Source organism: Gallus gallus, chromosome 4 (assembly GCF_016699485.2).
Source record: "Gallus gallus isolate bGalGal1 chromosome 4, bGalGal1.mat.broiler.GRCg7b, whole genome shotgun sequence".
Taxonomy (NCBI): Eukaryota; Metazoa; Chordata; class Aves; order Galliformes; family Phasianidae; genus Gallus; species Gallus gallus.
This window is the reverse complement of record NC_052535.1, coordinates 78504117-78528876: the sequence shown is the minus strand read 5'-3', so window position 1 is coordinate 78528876 and position 24760 is coordinate 78504117. Positions and strand designations below refer to the sequence as shown.

General features: G+C 36.8%; 1 protein-coding gene across 1 annotated transcript in view; it reads right to left on the bottom strand.

The window, feature by feature from the left end:
- Window positions 1-24760, bottom strand: part of STK32B (serine/threonine kinase 32B) — a 147440-nt gene that overhangs the window by 53314 nt on the left and 69366 nt on the right. Inside the window, exon 4 of the mRNA XM_420796.7 lies at window positions 12840-13013. Coding sequence (XP_420796.2) covers window positions 12840-13013 — 174 coding nt within the window. The remainder of the gene's footprint in view (window positions 1-12839; window positions 13014-24760) is intronic.

Below are 24760 nucleotides of genomic sequence, written 5' to 3'. Positions count from 1 at the left end.
TATCAAGAACTTAAATTTTCTTATCACTTGCAATAGCTTTTTTTTTTTCCTATAGTTCTTAAAATGATGCTAGTGAGGAAGCAATCCAAACATGCTATTTTATAAATGCTTCAACTGGAACAATCTTATTATTTTCCAATTATATTTCCATTTGGAAAATACAATTATGAAAATATGTTCAATTCTCTACTTGTAACAATAGGTAGCAGTAATGAAATGTTCATTTGTCTGTATAGCTAGTGGTCCTGGGAACACTTTCAAGTATGGATTAGAGAAATACTTGCAGTATATATTGTGATTATGGGTTGAAGATAACACCAAGGAACAGGAATTTTATACTGAGCCTTTCACTTTTCTGGGTACCTACAGTCAGATAAGTCTTGGACAGGTTTGGCTCCTGAACTTGCATAGACACTAGATTAAAATAGAAATATTTAATACAGAACATTTTGTTATATTGTTCTTACTGAAGATACAATATACTTATCTGCAGTTGCAATAATAATAGACGAAGATTCTTATATGCTATAAAGAATATAAAGATTTGACCAAAGAAATACATGAACCTGTACTTTGAATGGTCTATGTTGCACTGTATAATATTTAAGAGCTGTACTACGGTGGCTGTATAAACTGAGCTTTTGCGTTACACAACCCACACTGATACCCAGGATTCCTCTTGTGGATACAGAGGTTCTTTTCTAAGTCAGCATTACCCAAGACAAATGACTTGCATGCAATTCAGTGGTTAGCTTTCATTTTCCCTGAAGGACTCAAAATAATGACAAAAGCGCCCTTCCTTTATTACGGACACTTTCTAGAACTAATGCTGGATGTACCTTGTGTCTAGAGCACTTGCACTTTTGGGTGTCTGAGAGAAACTTTGAATAGTAGTCCACACTGATGGCATGGTATATCATGGTGGACTTCATGCACAGGAAAAGGAAAATCCTAAGGTTTCAGGTTGCCAGTGAGTGTCTGGGTAGTTATCTCCTTAATGCAGTAGTGAAACATCCCATCAAGCATATTTTCTGCTTCTCTGAGTTTCAGCAGTACAACGTAGCAGGGAGAAGGGCTCTAGAATTGCGAGCAGAAAGCAATAATATATCTGCAAGTGATGCTGTCTTGTTCTTTCTAATATGAAACTCCAAATGCTAGCATGAATGTCAGGTTCCCTGTCACCCTTGCTATTATCATCATTTCCTGCTGGGCTGCACCTATGACTTAAGTATTTAGTCCTTTATTTATCAAATTAACCATCTCAGATCCGGTGATACATGCAACAAGAAGATACAAAGAGAGGAGTCTGAATACTTTCCACTTTCCAAAGTGAGTTTTGACATCGTTTGGATGCTTCCCATTCTGAATGGTTTTGCAGATTTAATGTATGTAAAAGTGAGCTGCAATAGCACAGGCTGAAAAGTGCCTGAAAAGAAAATCCTATTCAGTAAAAGATTAAAAAACCTGAGCTGCTGCTACCTGAACTGGCAGGTCTTCCTGTGAAATACACCAACAGATGTATTAATTCTATGAAGCAGAACGGTAAATACCAGATTTTGTGCTGCATTTCCTCTCTCTACCCAATCTAACATTTCAAACACAAGTTTCATGACATTTTTCTACTTCTAACATAGATAGGTTTATTCTAGGTGTTTATATAGTAAATTTCTTCTGAGAATAGCTTTGGATGCTTCAAAGGATGAACACTTACAAAGAAACTCCCACAACAATAAATATGCATATTCTTGAAGATTGTTGTTTAGAGTAGATGGGACTAGACAGGATAGAGATGACCAAATACACCACTTTTTTACGAAGTCTTTCTGTTCTAAGGGAAGTCAACTACATATTTCTTGGAATCTCACACATAATTATTCCAAGACTTCTTGATTGATCTGGATAAGGAACAAAAGATCTGCGATATTACTGAGTTCAGAGGCAGTAGTAACACCATCATAGTTAAGATCAATAGGCAAGAACACTGTGATGTGAAGCTGGTTTTAGACAAGTCTCTACAGATAAACTGCTGTTACAGTAATGCTTAATAGTGAAATTATTATAAGGGTTGCCACTTAATTCAACAGAAAATTGAAATTGGGTACAACTCAAGATATTTGCATTATCTACTATTATGAAGTAGGTGGCTACATTTCCATTTTTAGTGAATGTATGTCTAGACAATACAAACACTGGAGTGTAAAGATTCAGTTGACTAAATATCTACTTTTTGATGAGCTGAATATCTTCTTAGATTCTGTTGGCAGTGTTGAATAGTTATCCACCTGCTCAGGCAGCTAATTTAAATATAGATTCCTGCATTTAGATCTTGGTGAACTGTGGAATAAGTTTTTAAAAACATCAGAAACATTTAGCATGCAGCACAAGATTATGAAAACAACTAGGGATGTTCTTGAGTCAAATTATTGTAACATGTTATCACAGAAGCACAGGCAGGTACTTAAGCCTCTTGCAGGAGTCACGCTTCTGGCACTCATTGTCTCGTTTGACGTCATCTCACACCACAAAGAGTTCAATCCTTCATGCGTGATGAATTGAGCCATAGTTAAAATAGTATGTATGGGTTAGGATTTCCTTACCCAGTACCATCAAATAAAACATCCTCACCATTTTTGCGATGAAAGCGTCTGAAGCTCTGCAAGGCCTCCTTTTAGGATGTGGTAATAGAGGGATGTCTGAGGACGGAGCCTGCTAGTTCCTCACTCCCTTCCAGATCACTGTCCATCAAAAGCCCAGCCATCTGTGGCATCTGGGGGGACCTGGCACTGCCACACAGAACTGCTCTTAAACAGCTGGAGACACATTTCATCTCCAGGAGATAAAACCTTGTCTGATAGAAGGAAACTGATAATCCAGAATTCCTTTGGAGGGAAGAGCAGGCAGTGGCTGAACACCACCATTCTTCTCAGTAACTAAAGAGTTACGCCAGCTTGATGCATGTGTTCAAAAATCTAGACAACAAAGGCATAATAAGTCAATTTCTCAGTTTTACATCTCCTATGCTGTATCTTTTTATTACTGTTTCTTCCAAAAGCAAATGTTAAATAATAAAGACTGGATGAAGGACTGTTGACTGGAAATAGACGTCCTTGCCTACATGCTCATAATTCTTAATTTCAGCAGTGGAAGTACTCTGGGACTAGGGGAAATAAGCTGGTACTTTAATTAGTGTTCAGCCCCCCATACATGTATAAGTGCATGTGTATGCAACAGCATCCGTCTGTAGAGAATTTCTGTGGTTGAGAGTTGGTTTGCAGATGAGAGTTGAAGAATCACCACCAAGGGAAAATTCTGCAGAATCTCAAGTCCCTGTAGATTTTAAAGGGAGAACTCTAGAAAACTAATACATTTAATTAGCATTAAAGCTGAGAAACACAGCCTTCTGGTGATAGGTTTTCACCTCAGCATGTCTTGCTATATTACTAATTGTTTTTTTACTATATCACTAATTGTTATTGATTATTAACAGTAAGCCAATTACTGTTTATCAATAAGAATTCAAAGCGGACCTCCAAAACACATTGAGTAGACATAATGATCTGATGCTTCAAAAAATACCAACTCATAATTTTTTTTAACAACTCGAGAGAGCAACATGTATTACCTATTTTGCCTGTTAACCATTCCCCCATTCATAGCGCCTCTCTCACATTCTCTACTCTCGCTGCTCACTCCTTAGTTGGAGTTTCAGGGACAGGCCTTCTCCCAGTCTCTTGCCCATACACTATTGCATGCTCTGCATTCCCCAGTTTCTTCTTCAGCCCTCCTGGATCCCCTCTGGCCATTGCCACATTTAATGAAGGAGTTTCTGTCAATATATCCCACTTTTATCTAATCTCTGGAAACACTCCCAGATTGCCTTTTTCTCCTGCAAATCTGCAGAGAAAACTGCTTCTCTTACCCCTTCCCTGGTTATTCCCCAGCGGCTTCCTCAAGTTCTTGAACAGGGACATGATATCCTTTTTCTTCTTGATACACTCAGGTCCATCTGTTACATTCAAATTTATTTTCCCTTGCTACTGTCTCCTGAGAAGTAGCAAGTTGAAACCTCAGCCATTTTTACTGCGAACTGAGGGGCCAGACATCCAGCACTTAAAACAAGACTGTCTGACCAGTTTGCTTTTCTTGCACTGTTAAAAAAATGGTATATCCTGCTTTTTTATCTTTCTTGTAAGGTTTTTTTTTTTAATTACTCATGAGGCCTTTTATCATTCTAGTTTCGTGGCGCATCATTTGATATTGAGTAATAACAACTACAGAGAAAGAAGAGATTTTGAGCAGTGCTGGTTAGAGACCTGAACAAAACCACAGAAAATTTTGTTTTGAGCCACAAAATACTTATAATCTGAGCTAAAACTATGAGTGGAATAGAGACAGTATCTGTGTATAGGAAGAGGGGACATATTTTCATTATAAGAAACTCACCCTCTAAAGTGCCTCCAACACACACACACACAAAAGTGTCAAATATGTGGTATAACTGAAATAAACTTAGAGAATGCAATGTGATGAAATGAAGAATAGTCACTGTGAACCTAGAAAAGGAGAAGCTGATGTTTTGTATTATTTTTACCATTAGACTAGAGAGCAACTCTTTATCCCACAACCAGAACTGTGCCAAAGTTTTAAGTGCATACCAAGATGAAGAAATTAATGAGTGAACAAAGAAGATATAGGGATGTCTGAAAACAATTTCTAGAGAATTGCCTTGAAGAGCACTCATAAAGTATGTTGAGAATAAATACAAAACAAAGAAGTCAAGAAGGGAAGCAAATCTAAAAACTTGGCAATCTGTATCTTAATTACAAGTCCTGCCTACCAGTTGTTTCAAAATGCGATGCTCTATTAGGTGATCAGTGTTATAACTTCCCCTCTTTCTCATCCCTCCATGTAGCTGTTAAGTAAAAAAAACTGTGCAGTTCTACTGGAATATCAAAGGTGTGCTGGAAGCTGCTGAATGAATTTCTAAGGGAAGAAGGAAGCTTAAATTGGCAATATCCTTTAAGGAAATGTCTTCTATTGCATCTCAATCAATCTTCTCAGTTCCTGAGCTATAAGAATACTGCAGTCATGAAGAATTAATGTAAATGTGCACTTTTTGCCATTTGCGATTTTTGTCATTTTGCTGTATATTAAAATGTAGCTTACACTGTAAGGAAATCTCCAAAGAAATGCAAGAACACTCTGTGTATGTATTGCTCATCCAAGCTGAAGAAATGATGCAGTCATTAAAGTCAGAATAGCAGAAAGAAGCAATCATCCACCTGTTTCTGTTGGTTTGTACTTTGCTCAGCCTGAAGTTTACGGCCTTCTTTTTCAATATTCCCACTCTCTATCTAAATACTTTAATTAAAGATGCTAGATATAGATAAAAGAAACCTCAGGCACACTGCATACAATTATGCTGTTTTTATGGACAGAATGTACCTGTGTACAGACATCATTAAATTTCCAATACACTATTAGCAAACATCAATATGCTATCATCACAGTGACACTTGCTACTACACAGGAGTAGCAAGTAGATGCCTGTACTAAAATCACTTCAGAAAATAGCAGTTTTTTAAAGCAGAAAACTAGCATAAACTGAGTAATATTTGTGGATGGGGACCTGACATAATCTTGAATATAGAGCTCTGCTTCTATTCTATCACTGTCTCCTACTTCAGCATTTGGATCTATGAAATTGATTCATGCTCAAAGTTGTAATAGTGAGGAGGGAAGGAAAGAAGGAAGGAAGGAAGGAAACCATTTAAGTTCATTATCCATGAATGGGGTGATAAATTGTGGGTATGAAGAATATGTATAGTATCTTAATGCATACCATATGTCCTGCTGAATACTTAAGACAAAACTTCTCTTACTTAAAGTTAGTTTAATATGAAACAACTGTTAAAGAAACCCAGAAGGAGAGAAAAAACAGTAACACAGGCAGGTGATGGCAGCTGGTTTAAAGAGTGCGTGCTCTTCAGAAACTAGAAACAATTCATAGGAAAGTCATAATCCCATAACTGACATGCAGGTAGTTTTTGTGAAAGCCCCCTATCAGACCAACATGCATGAAAAAAACAACACAATAATATGCTTGCTGGCACAGTGACTGACAAATGGGAAATGCAGAGGATGGAATTGCCTAACTGTTGGTTGATGTCTACATGAACTTCATGGGTTCCCTTTGAGCACACTCCACAGAAAATTTGTGCTGGCCCCAGGGCAGCAGTGGACATGCTGACATCTCCAGAATATCTGGCTATCACACTTAGCTACAGCAGCAAGCACTATGGCAAGGAAATTCCCTGGCAGCTTTTTATTGTCCATTTGCATTTGTACCTCATGACATGACAGAGAATCTGAATTTGCCTGGCCCTTCATTTCTGTACATCCTTAGAGGTGAAACTACTACAGAATGAAAAATTCAATGGAACTGAGTTCTGTTTTGGTGTAAAAACTTTGCAGTGCTGCCCATAACTGCCTGATCATCACCAGTTACTACTTATGTTTCTGCTTCTTTCCTGCGGTCTCTGGTTCACAGGTTGCTTCAGAACTGTAAGAAGTGATCTTTTACTCTTTTGAGTCACCCCAAAAACCATTTAGAGGTTCTCTTTCACTCACCTAATGCTGTCCTGAGAACCTAGTAGTTTTCCTTCATACTTAACTATGAACAACATAAAGGGCTGATTACCTCAGTAAGTCTGAAGTTATAACTAATTGGAGTAAATCAGACATGCAGGAGTCCACAGTACTCTAGTGATGGTATTGGGACCTTAGAATTGACTATTTGAAATTATTTGTAATTGATTTATAGAAGAATTAGTAAGAATAATACTCAGCATTAATATGTAGCTTTACCTGAAAATAATGCCTCCAATTTATTTTCATGGAAACTAGAAAAATTGTAAAGAGCACAATGATACTATTTGATAGAGTATATTCTCAGCTACAAAACACTATTTTTCAGCATAGTCACCAGCATTAGCTGTGCAGTTTAGCCAGCCATGGACAAGAGCCTGCAAGCTGGGCTCATAGAAATCTGCACCAGTAGAGGTGACGCACAGTCTCTTTCAACACTGCTGAAATGCACCACCCACCATCTCACTGTGCTCACATTCACTGTTAGGTCTCGATAAACATTCAGCAAGCACTGATGAATGTCAACGAGTCCCATTTAATTCACACACAAGAAGTCAATGACACGCCTATTTTCATCTGCACTTCCATGTCAGACACCATTTTGTCAGACTGCCCCTCTGCTACCATCTGTCACACAGCATCAAAATGTAACAGAAAATTGGTGGGAAGGTTCAGCTTCTACTGCCATACCACCATCCGCCTCTGACATAGTGTGCCAATATAACAAAACAACAGGCATTACTTTCAGATCAGCCCTCTTATGTAACTTCTTCCTCCAGGTGTAGTTGTACATCATATCTGCATTTATTTGTGTTTGTGTCTAAAAAGATAAACAAGTAAAAAAACAATTACAGTGACAAAACTTTAGGGTTTTTGTTGTTGTTGTTGTTTTGTTTGATTTTTTTTTTAATGAGGAACACTTGTTCTGTCAGTCTCTCTACAGTACAAACAGCTATGACAAGGTCAGTTTAGATTGTCTTTCCCACTGGAAATTTGTTACCTAATGATAATTGGCCAGGTTCAGTCTATGGTTCAGATCTTCCCTTTCCTAACTTTGATCAGACACCTAACTTTTAAATGATGTGAGGTTTGTGAGAAAAGTTTTCCTTGACTAAGCAAATTATTTCATGTTACTACACTGTTCCAACTTCTCAGTAATGAGAAGGAGGATGAAAGAAAGGAGCAAGAGTCAATTTATTCACTTCAAAACTGCAAGGAACTGAACAGACCTCTGTTGACTGCAGGGTGGATGTCTTAGCTATGGAGTACGGAAAGATAGAAGGCATGGTGGGTATCTTCTGTTATTTTCCCTGAGTGATGAATGTAGAGCACACTAGGTCCACAGTAGAGAAGTATATCAGTGCCAGTGGCAGGACTGGATCACTTAGTGGGGCACTACATATCTCAATGCACTCCTTGTGCTCATTTATGTACAGGCGTTTTTACCTCATTAGTCATCCAGTCTCTGGATATTGAAATCTCAGCGTGTTTTCAGATCAACTTCATTTGTTTGCATTATACCATCTCATCTATAATTTTTCTTTTACTCTTGCCAAACTTGTAACAGTAATTTGTTCTCATAGGTAAAGAACTCAATTCTAAAGTTGAAAGGCTTGTCCTTTGCAGATATGAATATATTTGGTGATATCTAATTCTTTTCTTAATGACTCAACTAAAATTCAAATCCCTTTTGTGCACAGAATTTGTAAATGTCTTTCTTTTTGATCAGTACTAGTTCATAAGCATTCAGCAGATTTTCTGTGCTTTGTATTTGCATGGCATTTTTTTTAGCTGGTTTTGATATGCTTTTCTTACATAACCTCTTGTGCAGTTTCTGCAATTTGTCCTTGAAAATAATATGGGCTTGCACTTGTTTAAAGAACATAAGAGAAAGAAATGGAAGAGACTTCGGGAAACAGATGAAGAAAATTCAATGAACAGACCACTTGACTTGTCATGATCCTTGGGAGTATGTATGAATAATAGTCACAGTATGGTTGTTGTTTTTTTTTTCCAGTTAGTCTGCTTCAGAATCTATTGCCTACTCTTCTTAATAAAAAAGATCAAAAATATGAACTGAAATTTGTAAGAAACTGTGTCCTAGTAAGAAACTTGTCCTAGTAAGCCCCAGACTGGCACTATTCTATCTGTAACATCTGCAAAAACCAACAGAGAGGAGTCTGTTTTCAAATAATTTCCAAAGCTTATTTACTGCTTACATGCTAAATGGACAGTTTTATGAAAGGAACATTTAAAATAAGAGTCTGTACTTCTGAAGAGTAGTCTTGTAAGTGAAAGACTACACCATTAAAGAGAGAGTATTTCATTACTTATTTGGATGTATTACCTTATTTCACCAAACTGCTGGACACCTTGAAGGACACACTGGTGATGAACATGAAGTTCCTACAGTATAACACAGCCTAGAAGTGTTGCACAGGCAGTATATCTGGCCTATCCTTTAGCAGCAAAACTCCCTTACTTTGCAGCAGGACACTTGGCAGAGTGACACATAATCCTACATTTGTCACCATTTTCCATTATTTCCTGCCTGAACTACCTGAACCAATTCTGTGCTTCAACCAAAGATTTAGTTGTATACTTACGTTATGTACATGCACACAAATTATTTACATTTTTTGAAAATACTGAAACAAACAAACAAACAAACAAATAAATAAACTGGGTATGCAGATCAAACATAGAGTCCAGTATGTTAAAATAGTGCTGGAAAGTTACTGCAATTTCCTTTCCCAACATTTGACACAGCCAGCTTCCTTTCCGACCAGATGAAACTAAAGGAAACAAGCAGTGATGGAAAGTTGTAAGGGCAATGCAGTTAACACTTGCCCACTTGGAAAGAGAAAACCTGATGTGATCAGTATGAGTGCATTACTTGGGCAGCAGGCGCTGTGTTGCTCTGAGCCAAGGCTCTGGCTCCAAGAGCATCCTGGGAGACACAACTGCTGCTGGTGGAAGAAATAACTGAATGAAAAAGTGCAGCCTACTTCGGTGAGGAAGCAGGTGGTTTAATTGGAATATATGAACAGAAATATTTGTAAAAGGAGGAGGCTGAGTTTCTGAAGTCTGAAATAAGTTAATTCAGCCTTTGATGGGAAAACTTCTGTCCAATATATTATTCACTGATATTATACGAGCAACATGGGAAAGAATTCATTCAGACGTACAGTCCTGAAACTTGATGTCAGCTCATGCAGAGTGCCAGATTTGATCCAACATTTGAGGGCAAGTGAGACTATGTGAACTGTCAGAAGCCATTCTGTGTGCACTGGATCCCAAGGTACATAAGAAACACTGTTCATCCAGATTTTAAATAACTGGTTTTAAATTTTAAAAATGTGGAAAAAACATCATTCTAGCAAAGCTGTGAGGAAATATAAATTTGTGATGTAGTTTTACCAGTGTCTACTTGGCAAATATGGATTTATATACAAATATGCAATTAATTAAATGGCAATTTTCATTAAAAAAAAAACAGAATAATAATGGTTTTTACACAATTAGTGATTAAAGTTATCTCTGCAGAAAGAATATTTGTATTCTTGAAATGATTGCCACATTCAAAATACACGTAACTAACTGCCTCAGCAAATGCAGAGGCATTGCATGTTAGCTCTGATGGGAACTGGCATAGCACCAACATAGACACTCATACATCCATTCACACGTGCCTTATAGCTCCTGCCTCCATCACTTCCACCTCCTTTTCTAGTAAATTCCTGAGGCTGCAGGCTAATCCTTAAAAATACCTTCTGTCACTTTACCGGATGCAATAGTAATGGAAACCTGTACACATTTCATACACATCTGTAAATATTGAGAAGTTCAGTTCCTGACTCACACATCATATATTCAGCTCTATGTAATGCCATGATTTGAAAATCCACCTACCCAGTCTGATGAATCATTCAACCACTCTTCGTAGCACAGACAAAATTTAGTACTGGGCTCTCTCAATGACTCTGTGACTCACTAACCTTTTTTTTTCTATTGCTACTAAAGTGCTCATTTAAAAGTGAAAGATCCAATACAGTTTTGTAGGTTAACATGTGAATGCTGACTAGAAGAACTTTATCATATTGACAGTGGTGAAGTCTGCTTCCACTGAGCATAAATACCAGCCAGTTCATCGGTTTAATTTGTGACTGAGATTGGGTGTTTGCAGCAGTAAAGCAACATCAACAGGTTTCCACATGGCAATACTGCTTGGTCAGCTCCTTAGCCAACTGAAATCAGAGGTGCCAGTCCTGTTGGAGTGGTTTGTAGCAGCTGAAGGCTTACCATAGCTGAGGCCAGAGGTACAGCAGCACACGATGGATATTCCTGAGGAAATAATTACTTCACTGATACATGGATCATCTGGGGTGTTCTGGGACATGGTGGGAAGGTGAGAGCCAAAATGCTCCTCATGCCATAGCTGGCTGATTTGGGCAGCAAGCAGTGAAATGCAAGAGTCACATTCAGATCTCATTTTCTCCCCAGTAGCACAGTGGGATGGGAGAGCCAGATCCTTCACATCCTAAACAATAATCCTAACAAACTAGCCAGTGAGAACCACCACAGAGTGTGAACCAGTTATTTTAATGTGTCTCATTTTGTAAAAATTGCCAGCACAGAGTGAAAGCCAAAACTCTTCTCTGGAACTTGCCACCAAATGGAGCCCACAACCAGATCCAGCTGGGATCTCCACTCCTCCTGCCTGCTTGGGTGCAAATTAACAACTAGTTCTGAATTCAGTGATGTTACACTACACTACGACAGGCGCAAAACAGAAAATTCGGTGAAATTGTTTACCAGCCATGATAAATTAATGCAGGAAAGAACAGAACAGTCTTGCCCAATTCCAGAGTTGGACCATGGCAATGCATACCCTGTCAGAAAAAAAGCTATAAACAGACACACTGATTTAAATTTAACCCTTCATTCACTCAAGACATTCACCAACTTTCAAAGACTTTTCTGTGAAATACTTCTAAGTCACAGGCTTGTAATAAAATACAAGTTTTAATTACAAACTAGATTATTTCTTTACTGTTTTGACAGCCTATCCACACAAAATGTCTCATTAAAATGAAGGTGAGAAAAATGCTCATCAATTTATTTTTCATTGAGAACATTCTTTAAGTCAGAGAAAAAAAGGTCAACTGAAATTCTGAGCATGACTATTAAATTATTCAGTGGTAAAGGGAGACTGTATGCAGAATACATAGAAATGCACAAGAATGCTTGCAACATTTGCAGGCTTTTAATTTCAAGCAATACAATTGTTGCAATGTTTTCTTGGATTTTTTTTTTTTTGTACAGTTTTGTTTATACAGGACACATCTACCATTGTACCTTAGATTTGAGAAATTTGTACTGACGCTCCCTCTTCAAAATCAGATCACGCTTTTTATTATCTCTTTATTACAGAATCATGAGGCAGCTCTTGTGGGCAGATAGGATGAAGAATATCAATTAAAGCATTTGAAGAAATTTGTTCGTACTTGTCACTGAAAGATCTATGGCACAATTCAGTTCAGCTTGCTCTCTGAATTTCACATCCAACTTTGGCAATGCACAAAATTAATTTTTCTATTTAAGCCAGTGTAAGCCAAGGAGAAATATCTTGAATTTAGCATAAAAGGATAAAATAGAGGATCGAGCCAAACATCTTACAATTTCACAGTTGCTGTGCTAACACAGAAAAGAATTTATCCCACTGTTTCATTTAAACAGGTAGAAAACAAACAGGCCTCAATGCATGACACACTTTTTGACACAAATGCTATGATTGCCAGCCGTTAAGCAATAAAAATAATAGATTGTTGTAATCAAAGAAGTGCAAAAAGGACACAACACCTATTCCTGTTCCAATCAATTTCTACTATTTCTCTTATTTCTCCACCTTTCCTCCCCCTCGTCACTCTAGTACAGATTCTGTAAGAAAAAGGTTACTAATTCCCAGTCTCTGATGTTCTGACCTTTCTCTCATATTGTTGTGTGAAGTTGTTGCCCTGAATTTGCAACTTCTGTGTGTTCAGGTGAACTGAGGATCTGGAGAATCAAAGTTAAATTAAAAGCAGCCAGGAGAGTGTTAGGTGATGTATTTAGATGTAATATGATACGTGATAAAATTCCCTTGGTTTGTGAATAGAAAACAACCCACCACTGAAATGAAATTCTCTCACCTGTGAATGATGTGGTATCTCTGCAAATAATCCAGGGAAAGTGCCAGCTCACAGATGTACAATTTGACAGTTCCTTCATTAAAGTGGACGTTCTGCTGCAAATGGTACCTCAGGTCTCCTCCAAGCAAGAGATCAACCACCATGAACATGTCTTCTTCATCTTGAAAGGAATACCTGGAAGAAGGAAATATAGCTGAGATTTCAGGTCAGAGAATCAGTTGCAGCATGCCCTAAGATAGCTCTCAGAAATAGATCTGTTCAAAGCAAGTTCATGTTTTGCTCAAAAGGCACACACTGACTTCTCCACTGTGGCAGTCCAATTCCATGGCCAAACTTCCTTTGATTGTTGTAGGACTCTGTGTCCAAGCAGAGCTTCGGTCACTGCAGCACAAATATCTCAAGTGTTTTAACCATAACTAAGCACCTTAATGTTGATAAACTGCATTTAAAATACTCTTCAGTTTTCTACATTTTAAGATAATCATATAGACATTCAGTCGGCAAAATAGCTTACTATGTAGCAGCAATAAAATAGAAGGCCTTGAAACATATTTGGTATTAGATATATCTGACTGTAGCTTAGTACATGGAAGTACATGGAAGTACATAGAAGATAACTTTGCAGGATCAAGAGCTGCTGTCCCAGTGGTATGTTCCATATTCAGTAAATATACACAGTGCCATAGCTAAGTATTTTCTATAGCTTCCAGCATAACTCCAAATTCAACAAGAAATAATACTGCAATTTTGCTGCTTAACAATATACATTTTTTCAGCCTGCAACTTACATCTTACAAAATGACAGAGCCTTCATGATCACCAACTAAATTCTTTTGAGTACTTTCTCAGAACTGCATGTTGAATGCTATGAGGGCCAAATTCTGGTCTGATTTAAATCCTGTAAACCCAAGAGTGTAGCCTTCCAATGTGTAGTGTACACAGTGCTCAGGCAAGCAGGATTTTCCATGTGTTTCTACTTACCTTGGATAATCTGCCATCACTCTATTTTCTTCTACTCTAAGTAAACTGCCAGAAACTCACTGGTTTTCATTTCTGAATGCAGCTAAGACACAGTGTTTTAGATTTCCCAAATGGGGATGGTGTATACCTTATTTCTAATATGAAGTCACTTTACACTGATTTGAGAATTCATTTTGTTGTGAAATTATATTAGCTTATATCAGATGTGAATATGAATGGCTGAGAGGTGATCCAGAATGATAGTTCCTCCTCCATCATTTTTTATCCCATGAGGTGTGTAATATTTGTTAGCTACAGATTCAGTTGTTCTGAACTGTAAAATATATAAAGAAAAAAAAAAACAGTAGCTTTGCAGAAGAAAAAAAAAATCCAGAGAAGTCTATATTAGATTATTTTAATTGACAGTTACAAATGGTTTCCCTTGCACTCCTTGGCCTGCACTTTCTGAATTGAGGCTCTGTTTAGGATTGTCACAAATGATTTGTTACGAATTTAAATGTTTTCTATTCTTTCTGAGCACAGATCTGAGAAGCAAGTGTCTCTAGGTACTTGGCTCTCCAGTCATTCCTGTATGCCTTCCAAATGCTGGGAGGTGAAAGCCATTTTATTTGCATTAAGCTTACTTCTCAGTATGTCAGAATCATAAAGTAGTTGGCACAAGGTATCTGCTAACCTCCAGAGACTCAGAATTTTAGCACACGAGCTGAAAAGAGAAGGCTTCAATTATATTCAAATTAGCCTGAATGTTGTGCATTGCTGAGCCTGGAGCAATTGCAAAAAGACTAAATACATTGTTATGTTTAACAGTTTTTATTCTTTTCTTTTTTCTTTTTTCTTTCTTTTTCTTTTTTTTTTTTTTTTTTGTTGTTGACACTGCTTTATTTTTAAATGAAGTAGTTCTAGCTTTGAGGAGATGTAATGAGACATGTTATCTTTTTTCTTTAGCTACTACTTAAGTAAAGAGTAGATTTGGTCTGGTTCCCTCTTACGTTATAATAAAGGGATAAATAAGTGAAAAGGCATTGATTGAAAATTCTACGTAAATTTATAAATAAAATACTGCATCTAGTCCAGAATTAAAGACTTCTCACAGAGTCTAGAATCACATGATTACATGCCAGAAATATGAATACAATGCCACTCTGATCACAAGAATTAAAATGTCCTGAGTAATTTCTTTAATGACTGTGAAGCTGAGGATGAAGGCTGGGTAAGGATGTTGTTTTAAATTCAACAACTATTGCCATTTCTGGGGAAATAATTACTGTGATTGAAAGTGTACTCATAAACATTTAGTCAAGATAAAAGCATTACGAGAGCAATCCAGAAGTAAATGTGAAATCTTCTCCACGTCCACATAAATGATAACACTTGATGGAATGGAGTTTTCATTCCAAGTTTGTGTTTCTGCTGAGGCACTCTGGTTTCTTGCAATTGAGAGTGGGGGAATAGTGGCCCTGTGCTATCTTCCCAAGGAAACTTTTGGTGCAACTATGAGTTGTCAAGGATTTAAAAGAGAGTTAAAAAATAAGAACTGGAAAGAACTATTGCCCTATCCCATTCCATTATTGGCAGGAAATGCTACTATATGTTAGCTGCCTAAAGTTAGGTTCAGGACTTTGCATGTTATTTCTACTCACATTCCACAAAAACCTAAGAGAAACAACACTGTCAGAATAGACGTCCATCTACCTTGGGAGTCACAAGAAACACAGAAATGACACAGAAATATACAGAAAAATACACAGAAAAGAGCAAAGAACAGTATGGAGATATATAATGCTTTCTTCCAGGACTCATACAACATCCACCCATGCTGCAGGACTTTCTGGATCTTAGTTTGAAATGTGGGCGTCCAGACTGAGATGATAAGAGATGGCTTTTGCCCTGGCACCTGTCAGATCAGTTAGTGAATGGCTGGGTACCCACTATCAGGTAAACATATTGAGGTAAGCACAATCCATAAAAAAGATACTATAAGGCTTGCAGAGTAGATTCTAGCTATAGAATAACACATTTTGAATCCAAACAGATGAAATAAGAACAAAACCAAGTCAAGATTCAGAAGCATTCATTAGCCTTCCTGCATCTGTCACAAGCTGTAAATGGCGAACAGGATAGTTTTATGTAGACACTCAAGCTAGAACGATGTCCACTCTGGCACAGCTCTTGCGGAGCTTTGTATCTCCTCTCTTTCACTTAGAGCCAGAATTTCTCCCACTTCTATCGATACGCATCTGTGGTGACTGCTGATCCTGTCAGATGTGCTGTGTATTCAGATCTGTGTAGTTAAGATGAGAGCTGGGTAGGTCCAGTTTGAAAGAACAGATGGTATAAATGGATATGTACAGTATACAGAGCAGACATTTTCACCTGTGCTGAATTGTATCACACTTGACACACATCATTTTGCTAATCATAGACATGTAACCATGGATAATGGTGTTTTCCCTGCACAGTTGGTCCAGTTGGCTCTCAGTTTTGTGAATGGCATTTCTCCAACTATCGGGATCAGAGCAGAGCAAGATAAAAAGTACTGGAGATAAGAATATTCCAAGAGATCTTTTGGAAGGCAGATGAATTTATTCCAGTGAAATGATGCTCTTACAACCTAGAGGAGAGCACAGACATGGTAAACAGCAGAAGGCCCCTGGAGATGATGGCTGCTCCACTGAGTAGCTCCTGAAGCTACAAGTTATTAAGCTGCTAAATGCAGAGCAGGAGCTTCTCCACATTTCACTGTGCAGCTGGGTAGTCCAAAATGCTGTGGCTTGTGCTCTGTGTTAGGGACTCACAGGACCCAGCACACCACCTCCTGATGAGCTTTGTTTGTCATGATCACAAGCAGTTTTATCCTCTGTCTATCTCCCTTACACAAGTCCAATATTCCTTCTCTACACAAGAAATGAACTATTCCCTTTTAGCTTCTTGCTTTTCAATATTTCAAGAAATAAGTGGTTTTGATTTATTGGTCTAAGAATTGAAATTGACAGCAAGTGAAATATTAGCCAGCTGAAAAAATGAATCTTTGAAACCATTGCTGCAGGCTGCAGAGGGGCTGCTGGCAAATTGCCCCCCTAGAGATTAGCTTTTTGAGTAAGCACTGTAATTTTACTTCTGCAAGCTTCTTATCTGATCAAAGGCAAATGACATTCAAAAAGGCTGATTGGTTTTTAAGTAAAATCAGAGGTTGTTCGGGATTTTTATGTTAACCAGGTAGCTGAGAAATACTGAATGAATTACAGCCTTGTGACCGATATTGAAAACTACATTACTGTAAAATATATTACTATTCTGCTGTAAATCCAAGATTTTAAACCTCTCTGAAATGAAAGAGTAAGTGGCTTAGAGTAAATTTCATTTTTTCTTTTTTTTTTTTTTGAAGTAGTGTTATGAGCCTGTCGTAGGATAACTATTCTAATTACAGAGCTAGCCTCTGCTTCCCCTTGCTTGAAGAAAAGTTTTAATGCATTAGAATAAGCTTCCTTCAAATTAAGATAAAATAATAATGCCTTTAGCAACAGTAAATTGGATTTTTTATTATCTTCAGACTGGAAGATAAATTACAATTGAACAAAATCCTCCATGGAAATAAATTTAAACAGAGCATGTTCTGAGTTAGTTATATCAGTTTTCAGATTTCCATCTGTATATTTGTTTTAATATTATCTTTTATTGTATTTATATCATATTTATATTTCTTATTTGTATCTCTGTCTCTCCACAAAGGCAGTTACAGATGTATTATTAAGATCATTTTTCCCCTTCATACTGCATCATCATATTTAGCTAGGGTAATTTTTTGTAGATATCCCTCTTGATGAAACACCCACTACCCAAAGTTTTTCCAGAGGAAAGGACATAATGATTGATATTTTGTGTACAATTTTAAGAGTAAAAAATACATTATAAAATTTGCATCACTGAGCCAAAGCCAAACTTCATAAATCCAAGGTGATCAGTTAAAGCAAGACACAAACAGTTCAGATATTCAGATGAGATCTCTGCTCTTTACTGAATATGACAAACAATTAAGTATTGGTCGCTCCTAATTAGAAATTTAAAGAAGGATAATTCTCTGGTTTTCCCTTGGTAGCCTAAAGAGGAGGAGGAAATTTTTTTTTTAACAACACGAAGACTTTAATGATTGCAGATTTTTCTGTGTGCTGGAAAAGCAGACAGAATGTACCAGAGCCTGACGTTCTCTTTCCATCCCAGAGCAGTGCAAAGCAGAGAACTGCAACAGTGCACTGGTTCCTAACTTTACAGTCAAAACAAGGAATGCAGTGGCTTTGGAAAGACCTGGCCACATATCTCAGTGCCTTACGGGGTAATCCCTGTGAGTTCTTCTCAATATCTGTTGTAGGGCTGCTTAGTATTGGCCTGGGTTAGCAAAGACTTGAGGAACCTTTCGAACACAAATTCCAAAAAGGAAAACCCATCTCTAACTTGTGTAAGCCAGGTCACCTTGTCCAAGAGAAGGTAGGCAATAGTTTAAACTCATTAACTGGTCAGACTGGTCTCTTTCCACGTGGCTGCATCTAGGCTGCCTAGCGGAATTTTGTGGAAATTTCTCAGATGAGTCTGAAGACAGTGTTAATTGTAGCACCTTAGTGCTGTCCTGTTTGTGTTTTTTAAGGATAGAAAATCAACATTTTATCTTTCCTTTACAAAGTAAATCAGAGTCTTGACCTGAAAAAGGTCAAACAGTTGAACAAAACAAAATTGGTAGTCTATGATGAGGTGTACGTATCAGTTAACAGAGAAACATAAAGAGGCTTTATCAGAGCGTATAATAAAGAACAATTACAAAATTAGGAAAGTTTCACTGTTTTTGCCTTTAAATCTAAGGATTTTTTTTTTTTGTTATAATTAGTATGATAGTATGCTAAAAACTAACAATATTAATCCTAATACTTGGTTTGATTGCTAAAATCAACTATGACATTCAAGTATAGGTTGGTGTACAGTACTTTTTAACATTCAAAGATACCACCAATGAATTTGTGAAGTTATAGGCAAATTACATCCTCATCATGAACATGTATTGCCCTGTGATTAAAAAGATTCTGCTGCAAAGTCCCTATGTAAGAAGAAGACATAATTACTGCTCGTGGAATCATTATTTCTTCATATGTTTGCCTTGCTGTGTTTTTTTTACTAGTCCAGTTTGTATAACTATGGTGTAGAATTATCCCCATCAACTGTCTGGCAGTAATAGGACCACCCAAGACTTGCTGTACTGAAAACAAACGCTTAAGTCAAGAACACTCAAGTCACTTAAAGACTTGAACAATTTGGCATTTTACAAAGAAATTTACACTGAACAGCTAAGTAGAGAAGTAAAGCAAAGGTGCAAAACACCCTGTTATGTGTATGGAATAGTATAATATAGGCATAGTATAGGCTGCTATAAATGTGTGTGTTAAGTATAGGTATAATATGAGAGCCATAAATAACACCTTTGTTCATTCTTCAAGTCATTACAAACTTGCCTGTGCTGAAAAGGTAAAATGAAAACTATTATATCCACCGTGAGGGGGAAAAGCGTATATTTACTTCATTCAAAAAAGAGACATTCAAACTAAGCAAAGAAATGTCAAGTTTGTGTTCACTGCCAAGACAAAGACAACTATCAAGAGAAAAATAACACAAGATTTATGAACATTGAAAACACAAGTATACAAGTATTGTGAAGGAATGTTTGAAATGTTCCTTCAAAACATCTGTTTTGGTTACATTTCTGCAGATTTCTTTTGTCCTATTGGAAAATGAGTAAGCACTGGTTATTGGAATTTGCAATTTGTGCTTGCAAAATACTTAATAGAAGCCTATTGTTGCAAAGAAATGGAAATACTTTTCTTTCCAAGCTCAGAAAAACAAAAGTCACTCCTCCAAATGCTGTTGAGAACAACAGAAGATTACTTCCTTTATAAATATCTAAAAAATACCTTTCAAGATTATGTTAAAATCTACTGAGAACTGAAAAATTCTTCTATAAAAAGTTGTTTATGTTTATTTATAACTTATCAAATACCTTATCAAATTCTATTCAGATCAGATGTGACCAAAAGGGATAGCTAAGAAAATTGTCTATATAAAAAATAGCCTGAAATAAAATTGAAAGGTGCCATGAAATTCTGTCTCAAGAAAGATAGAAAGAAATGTGTTGCAGGCTCATTTAGAATAGCATATAATTATATAACCAATATCAATTAATATTGGATTGTCAAGTAGAGTCAGTTTAGTATTCATCCACACAAAGTTGTTTTCTCTTTTCAGGAGGATGAGGAGAACATAGGCCACAAATTCTGATCTGAAAAACAATTCATTGCCACATGCACTACCTCACCATTTATCTCAGCCAGGAACACTACTACCACATTTCAGGCAAGATGCAATGAAGAGTAATGAACTAAAGATATGAAAAAGTGAGCTAGCTGAGGATGAGGTCTTTTGAGATACGGGTTATGGTAATAGCTGTGGATTTTCTGATGCCTTCTCCCGTATAGTAATGAAACCACGCAATCAATTTTTTGGTGATCATTTTCTGAAATGAAATTAGAAAATGTTCATACCATTCAGATGGTTCCTCTAGACTGGAGGTAGAGAGTTTAGAACCAGGGACTGCATAAGACACATAGTCAAGTGAGATACATGTTTTTTATATTGTTATTGAACGGTATTCAATGAACATCAAAAAAGACTCATAAATAATTTAGGTCAGAGGGGCTCTCTGGAAGCCGCCGATCTCTTACTTCATTACTGAGGGATGATTTCAAACATAGGTCAGGTTGCACAAGGCCTTATCCAGTGGAGTTTGGAGAATCTCTAAGGATATAAACTTTCCAGCCTCTGCAATGAGATTATTCTGCCCAGTCATCAAATTTTGAAGATAAATTTTTTTGCTTATATCCAGCTAGGATTCCCCTTGCTGTACCATATCATTTGTGTCACTTGTTTTTTCAGTGTGCATCTCTAAAACTGTTTTTTCTCTATCTGTAGATGTTGTCATCTTTATGTCATCATCACCACCCCCTTAAGTAGTGGTAGACTAGAATTAGTTTTTTTCCCCTCAGATTTATCTTCTTTGCGTCTTTCTTCTGCAAACTCCAGTATTTCCTTGCACACAAAATTATATCAGAGAATATTCTGGTTTAGGAAAGAGCTTAAAGATCATCCAGTTCCATCCCCCCTGGCATGGGCAAGGTTGCCACATTCTAGATCAGGTCCCTGTCTACCCTGGCCTTGGATGCATCCACCCCTATTCATCCTGAAGGACCTCCATTGGACTCTCTCCAGTTCGTTGGCATCTCCCTCGTACTAGAGGACCCCTAGCTTGATACAGGACTCCAGTTGGGACACACAACTCTTTCTGTCACTGGCAACTATGCTTTTGTTACTGAATCTTAGTATGCGCAACATAGTCTTCCCAAAGACTGTAAGGACATGAGAATCTGGATCAGAGTTCAGCAGCATCCCATCCTAGCCCTGCTCTCTAGCACAGTAGCAACAATGCTTATCCAAAATGTAATAAACTTGTAAACAAGAACTTTTTCCAAGACAGACCAGTGCAGGAATTAATATGTGACATTTGCTTAAACCTTCACATACATTTGTTTGGGGCACAGAATGTTAAAAAAGTAGGATGAACTCTTGATACACTGTGAATGTCTGAAAAACCACCAAACCACTACACTGCAAGCCAATTACTCTGACAACATTTTTATGCCCATACACTAAGTGTTCCATTTTTCCAAGTGGCCTACCTCTAAAAGTACTTTCTGATAATTTGTTTTTCAGGAGAAAAATTAATTACTTTTCTGTCTCATTTGCTCATACACTTGTAGATTTAATGGCTCAGTCTCATGATAAAGGCGAATATTATTAGACCCATGATAAAGTAAGACTTGCAAATGAGTACAAATAGGCTCACATCTCATTCTGTTTGTTTAAGATATTTTAGCAGAGTTGAATGTAATATCATCAGTGTAATTGTAATTGTTCTGTCTCAGCCGGCATGCTTGCTTTCAAAAAGCTCATTCAGTCTTACCAAATCCAAGTTGGGTTCAATCTTCATTAACTTGTTGGTTGTTTTTTTTGTTTGTTTGTTTGTTTTGTGTGTGTGTGTGTGTGTGTTTGTTTGGTTGTTCTCCAAGTAAGTGCTTTATCTTTTACATATATTTTGTTAAGGGGATTAAAAAAAAAATTCCATTATCTCCTGTGCTATGCGTAGTCTTCTTTAAATAACATACATCACAATTACACATGAGAGCTCTGTTCAGGTTGAGTGAACAATGCATAGAAGACATTTGGGATTTGTAGATATTCTTATCTGAATGCAGCCTCTAAAATCCATTCAGCTGTATCAGAGATGTGATGTGACTGACTATACTCATACTTAGTGAACATTCACCAAGTTCTTAACATTTTGTGTGATAATCAATTCTAATTTATACCACTTCATATGCACATCATATCACAGCAGTAGCAATTACTTGTATAGTAGTAGCTAGTCTCTCTTGTCCCCTGCTTGTCACAAACACATCCAATTAACACAAGAAACAGACAATATATATGAATGACTCAGGAAAACTACTTCTCAAACAGTGATCCCCCTACAATGACCCTGAAACCAGAGGGAAAATCTGGAGCAAGAACTTACCGTGGGAGGAAGAGAACAAGAAAGAATCTATTGTTGGACCAAATAGATAATTAAAGAGTATGGTGCATTTTTCATATGAGAAGAGGCAGAGAGAGCTGAGACTGTTCAGCCTGAAGAAGAGAAGGCTCATGGGGATTTGTATAAATGTGTATGAATGCCTGAAGTAAGGGGAGTAAAGATGGAACCAGATCCTTCTCAGCAATGCCCAATGACAGGACAAGAAGGAACGTATACAAAATATGCGAAATTCCATCTGAACACAAGAAAACTCTTTTTCACTTTGAGGGCGGTCCAACAGCTGGACAGAGAGCTTGTACTTCTTTCATCTGTGAAGACAGTCAAAACTCAACTGCACATGGTCCTGGCCACCTACCTTAGGTGCAGGCACTGCTGCATGAGCGCAGGGGTTGAACAAGATGTTCCTTCCCAAATAAATGATTCTGTAATCTTTTCATTACACCACCTAACAGACTAACTCTCTAAATTGACACTACCTACAAGAGAAAGAGAATCAGATAATAGAATTCAAGCAGATTTTTTTCTCATGGAGTGTATCCTTTGTTTCCCTTCTCTCTTTCATAAAAATTATTTATATGAGATTCACAATATTTCTTTTAGCAGAAGTTTAAAAATAATGTTTCCAATATTTCTAAATAGAGATATGATTTAATTAGTAAACAAAGATTTCAGGATCAAATAACGCAAGGTTTCAAAATATTTAAATCTTATACTTGGCTAGGGCAACAGGTGCTATTGGAAAGTCTTTTGAAGGCCTAGACTCAAGTTGAATCCAAAGTTTGGCAGGAAATCTATTTATAAATTACAATAAATGAACTTCAAATACTCTATTTTTAACTTCAAACACTGTTCTGTTTCAGAAATAATCTTATATAGATGGTTTTTCAGGTTTATGAAGCAAAGACACATCAAAATTTCAGTACTCACCATTAAGCTTCAATCATAACTAGATTTAACCTTCAGCACATAAAAAACTTAATTGAATGAAAAATAAATGAACACATGTGGGTGTTAAGAATAGGCATAGCTCCTTGCTGTATATAAACTTAGATACTGCAGTAACTGTGTATATGTATCTCTGAGTGAAGCTGCATGAGTTGAGAGACTTAAAATAGTGCTTTCCATTTTTTATTCATTTAGGAATAAACCAGGTTTTCTTCTGAGCTACATGAAAACCTTCATTTTTCTTTTATGTGACCTAAAAAAAGGAGACCAGGTTTGCCTTGAACATATACACCTTCTGTATATAGTTGCCTCTCTGGAATTAGACATTCATTTACAACCCTCTCTCTGCCTGATGTTGTAGACTAAAACCTCTCCTTGCTATTGCAATGAATGATTTATCTTCTTTTGCTTTTCTTAGGAACACCCAAACACTTTTCAGCCAGTTTCTCACAGAATATTCTGCCTTTGGTGTATAAAACCCACCACTTAAAAGGTTGCACTCAAGCAGCTCCTTTTCTTTCTGAAGATAAATTTGTTATTTTAAAACTGAGCTGCTGAAATGCGATACTTTCAGTCACATGTAGATGCCCACCAACATTTTCAGTGAAATTAGACATATCTCTCAATTAAATGCATTCAATTTTTTAAACATAAAACGACTAAATGAATTAAATAAGTTAGAAAACACTGTTGAATATTTACTATCTCATTTCAGACATATCTTCTGATTTAGCATACAAGATATTTTGAAAGCTTTCTAGGCCCAAAAGTCATAGTAAATATCTCTACAGTAATGTGAAAAATATAGTACAGAGAAGACCAATCTTATTATCATACTGCCATTGTAACTGAAGACAGAAATCTGCTTGCAGTTTCAACTTTAAGATAATATTTTCTTCATAAAATTTTCTTTATGATCATTTATTTGAGAAAGAATATAAGAAAGCAGTGTAATTTAAGTCATTCTCCAAGCAATGCAAGCATACTTTGAATAACTTTTTCTTTGTACTGTTATCACCTGTGCACCTAATCCAAGAAAAACTTGTGAAAACATAGAAATAAAGATGTTTTGGTTTGCTTTCTAGTGCTTTAGTCACAAATCTAATTGAACAAGATGAGTTGAACTCAACAACTTATTATAACTGATCTACTTTAGACCAAGTTCTGTCCTGACTACTTTCAGGTATTTTATTAAGCTGCTTTGGGTTAGAAGAATAGTTTCTCTAGGATCACTATGCAGTAAGGAAACAGTTCTGAACACAGGTGTACTGAATTGAGCCCTTCTTTTTTCCATTATTTGCAGAGATATCTT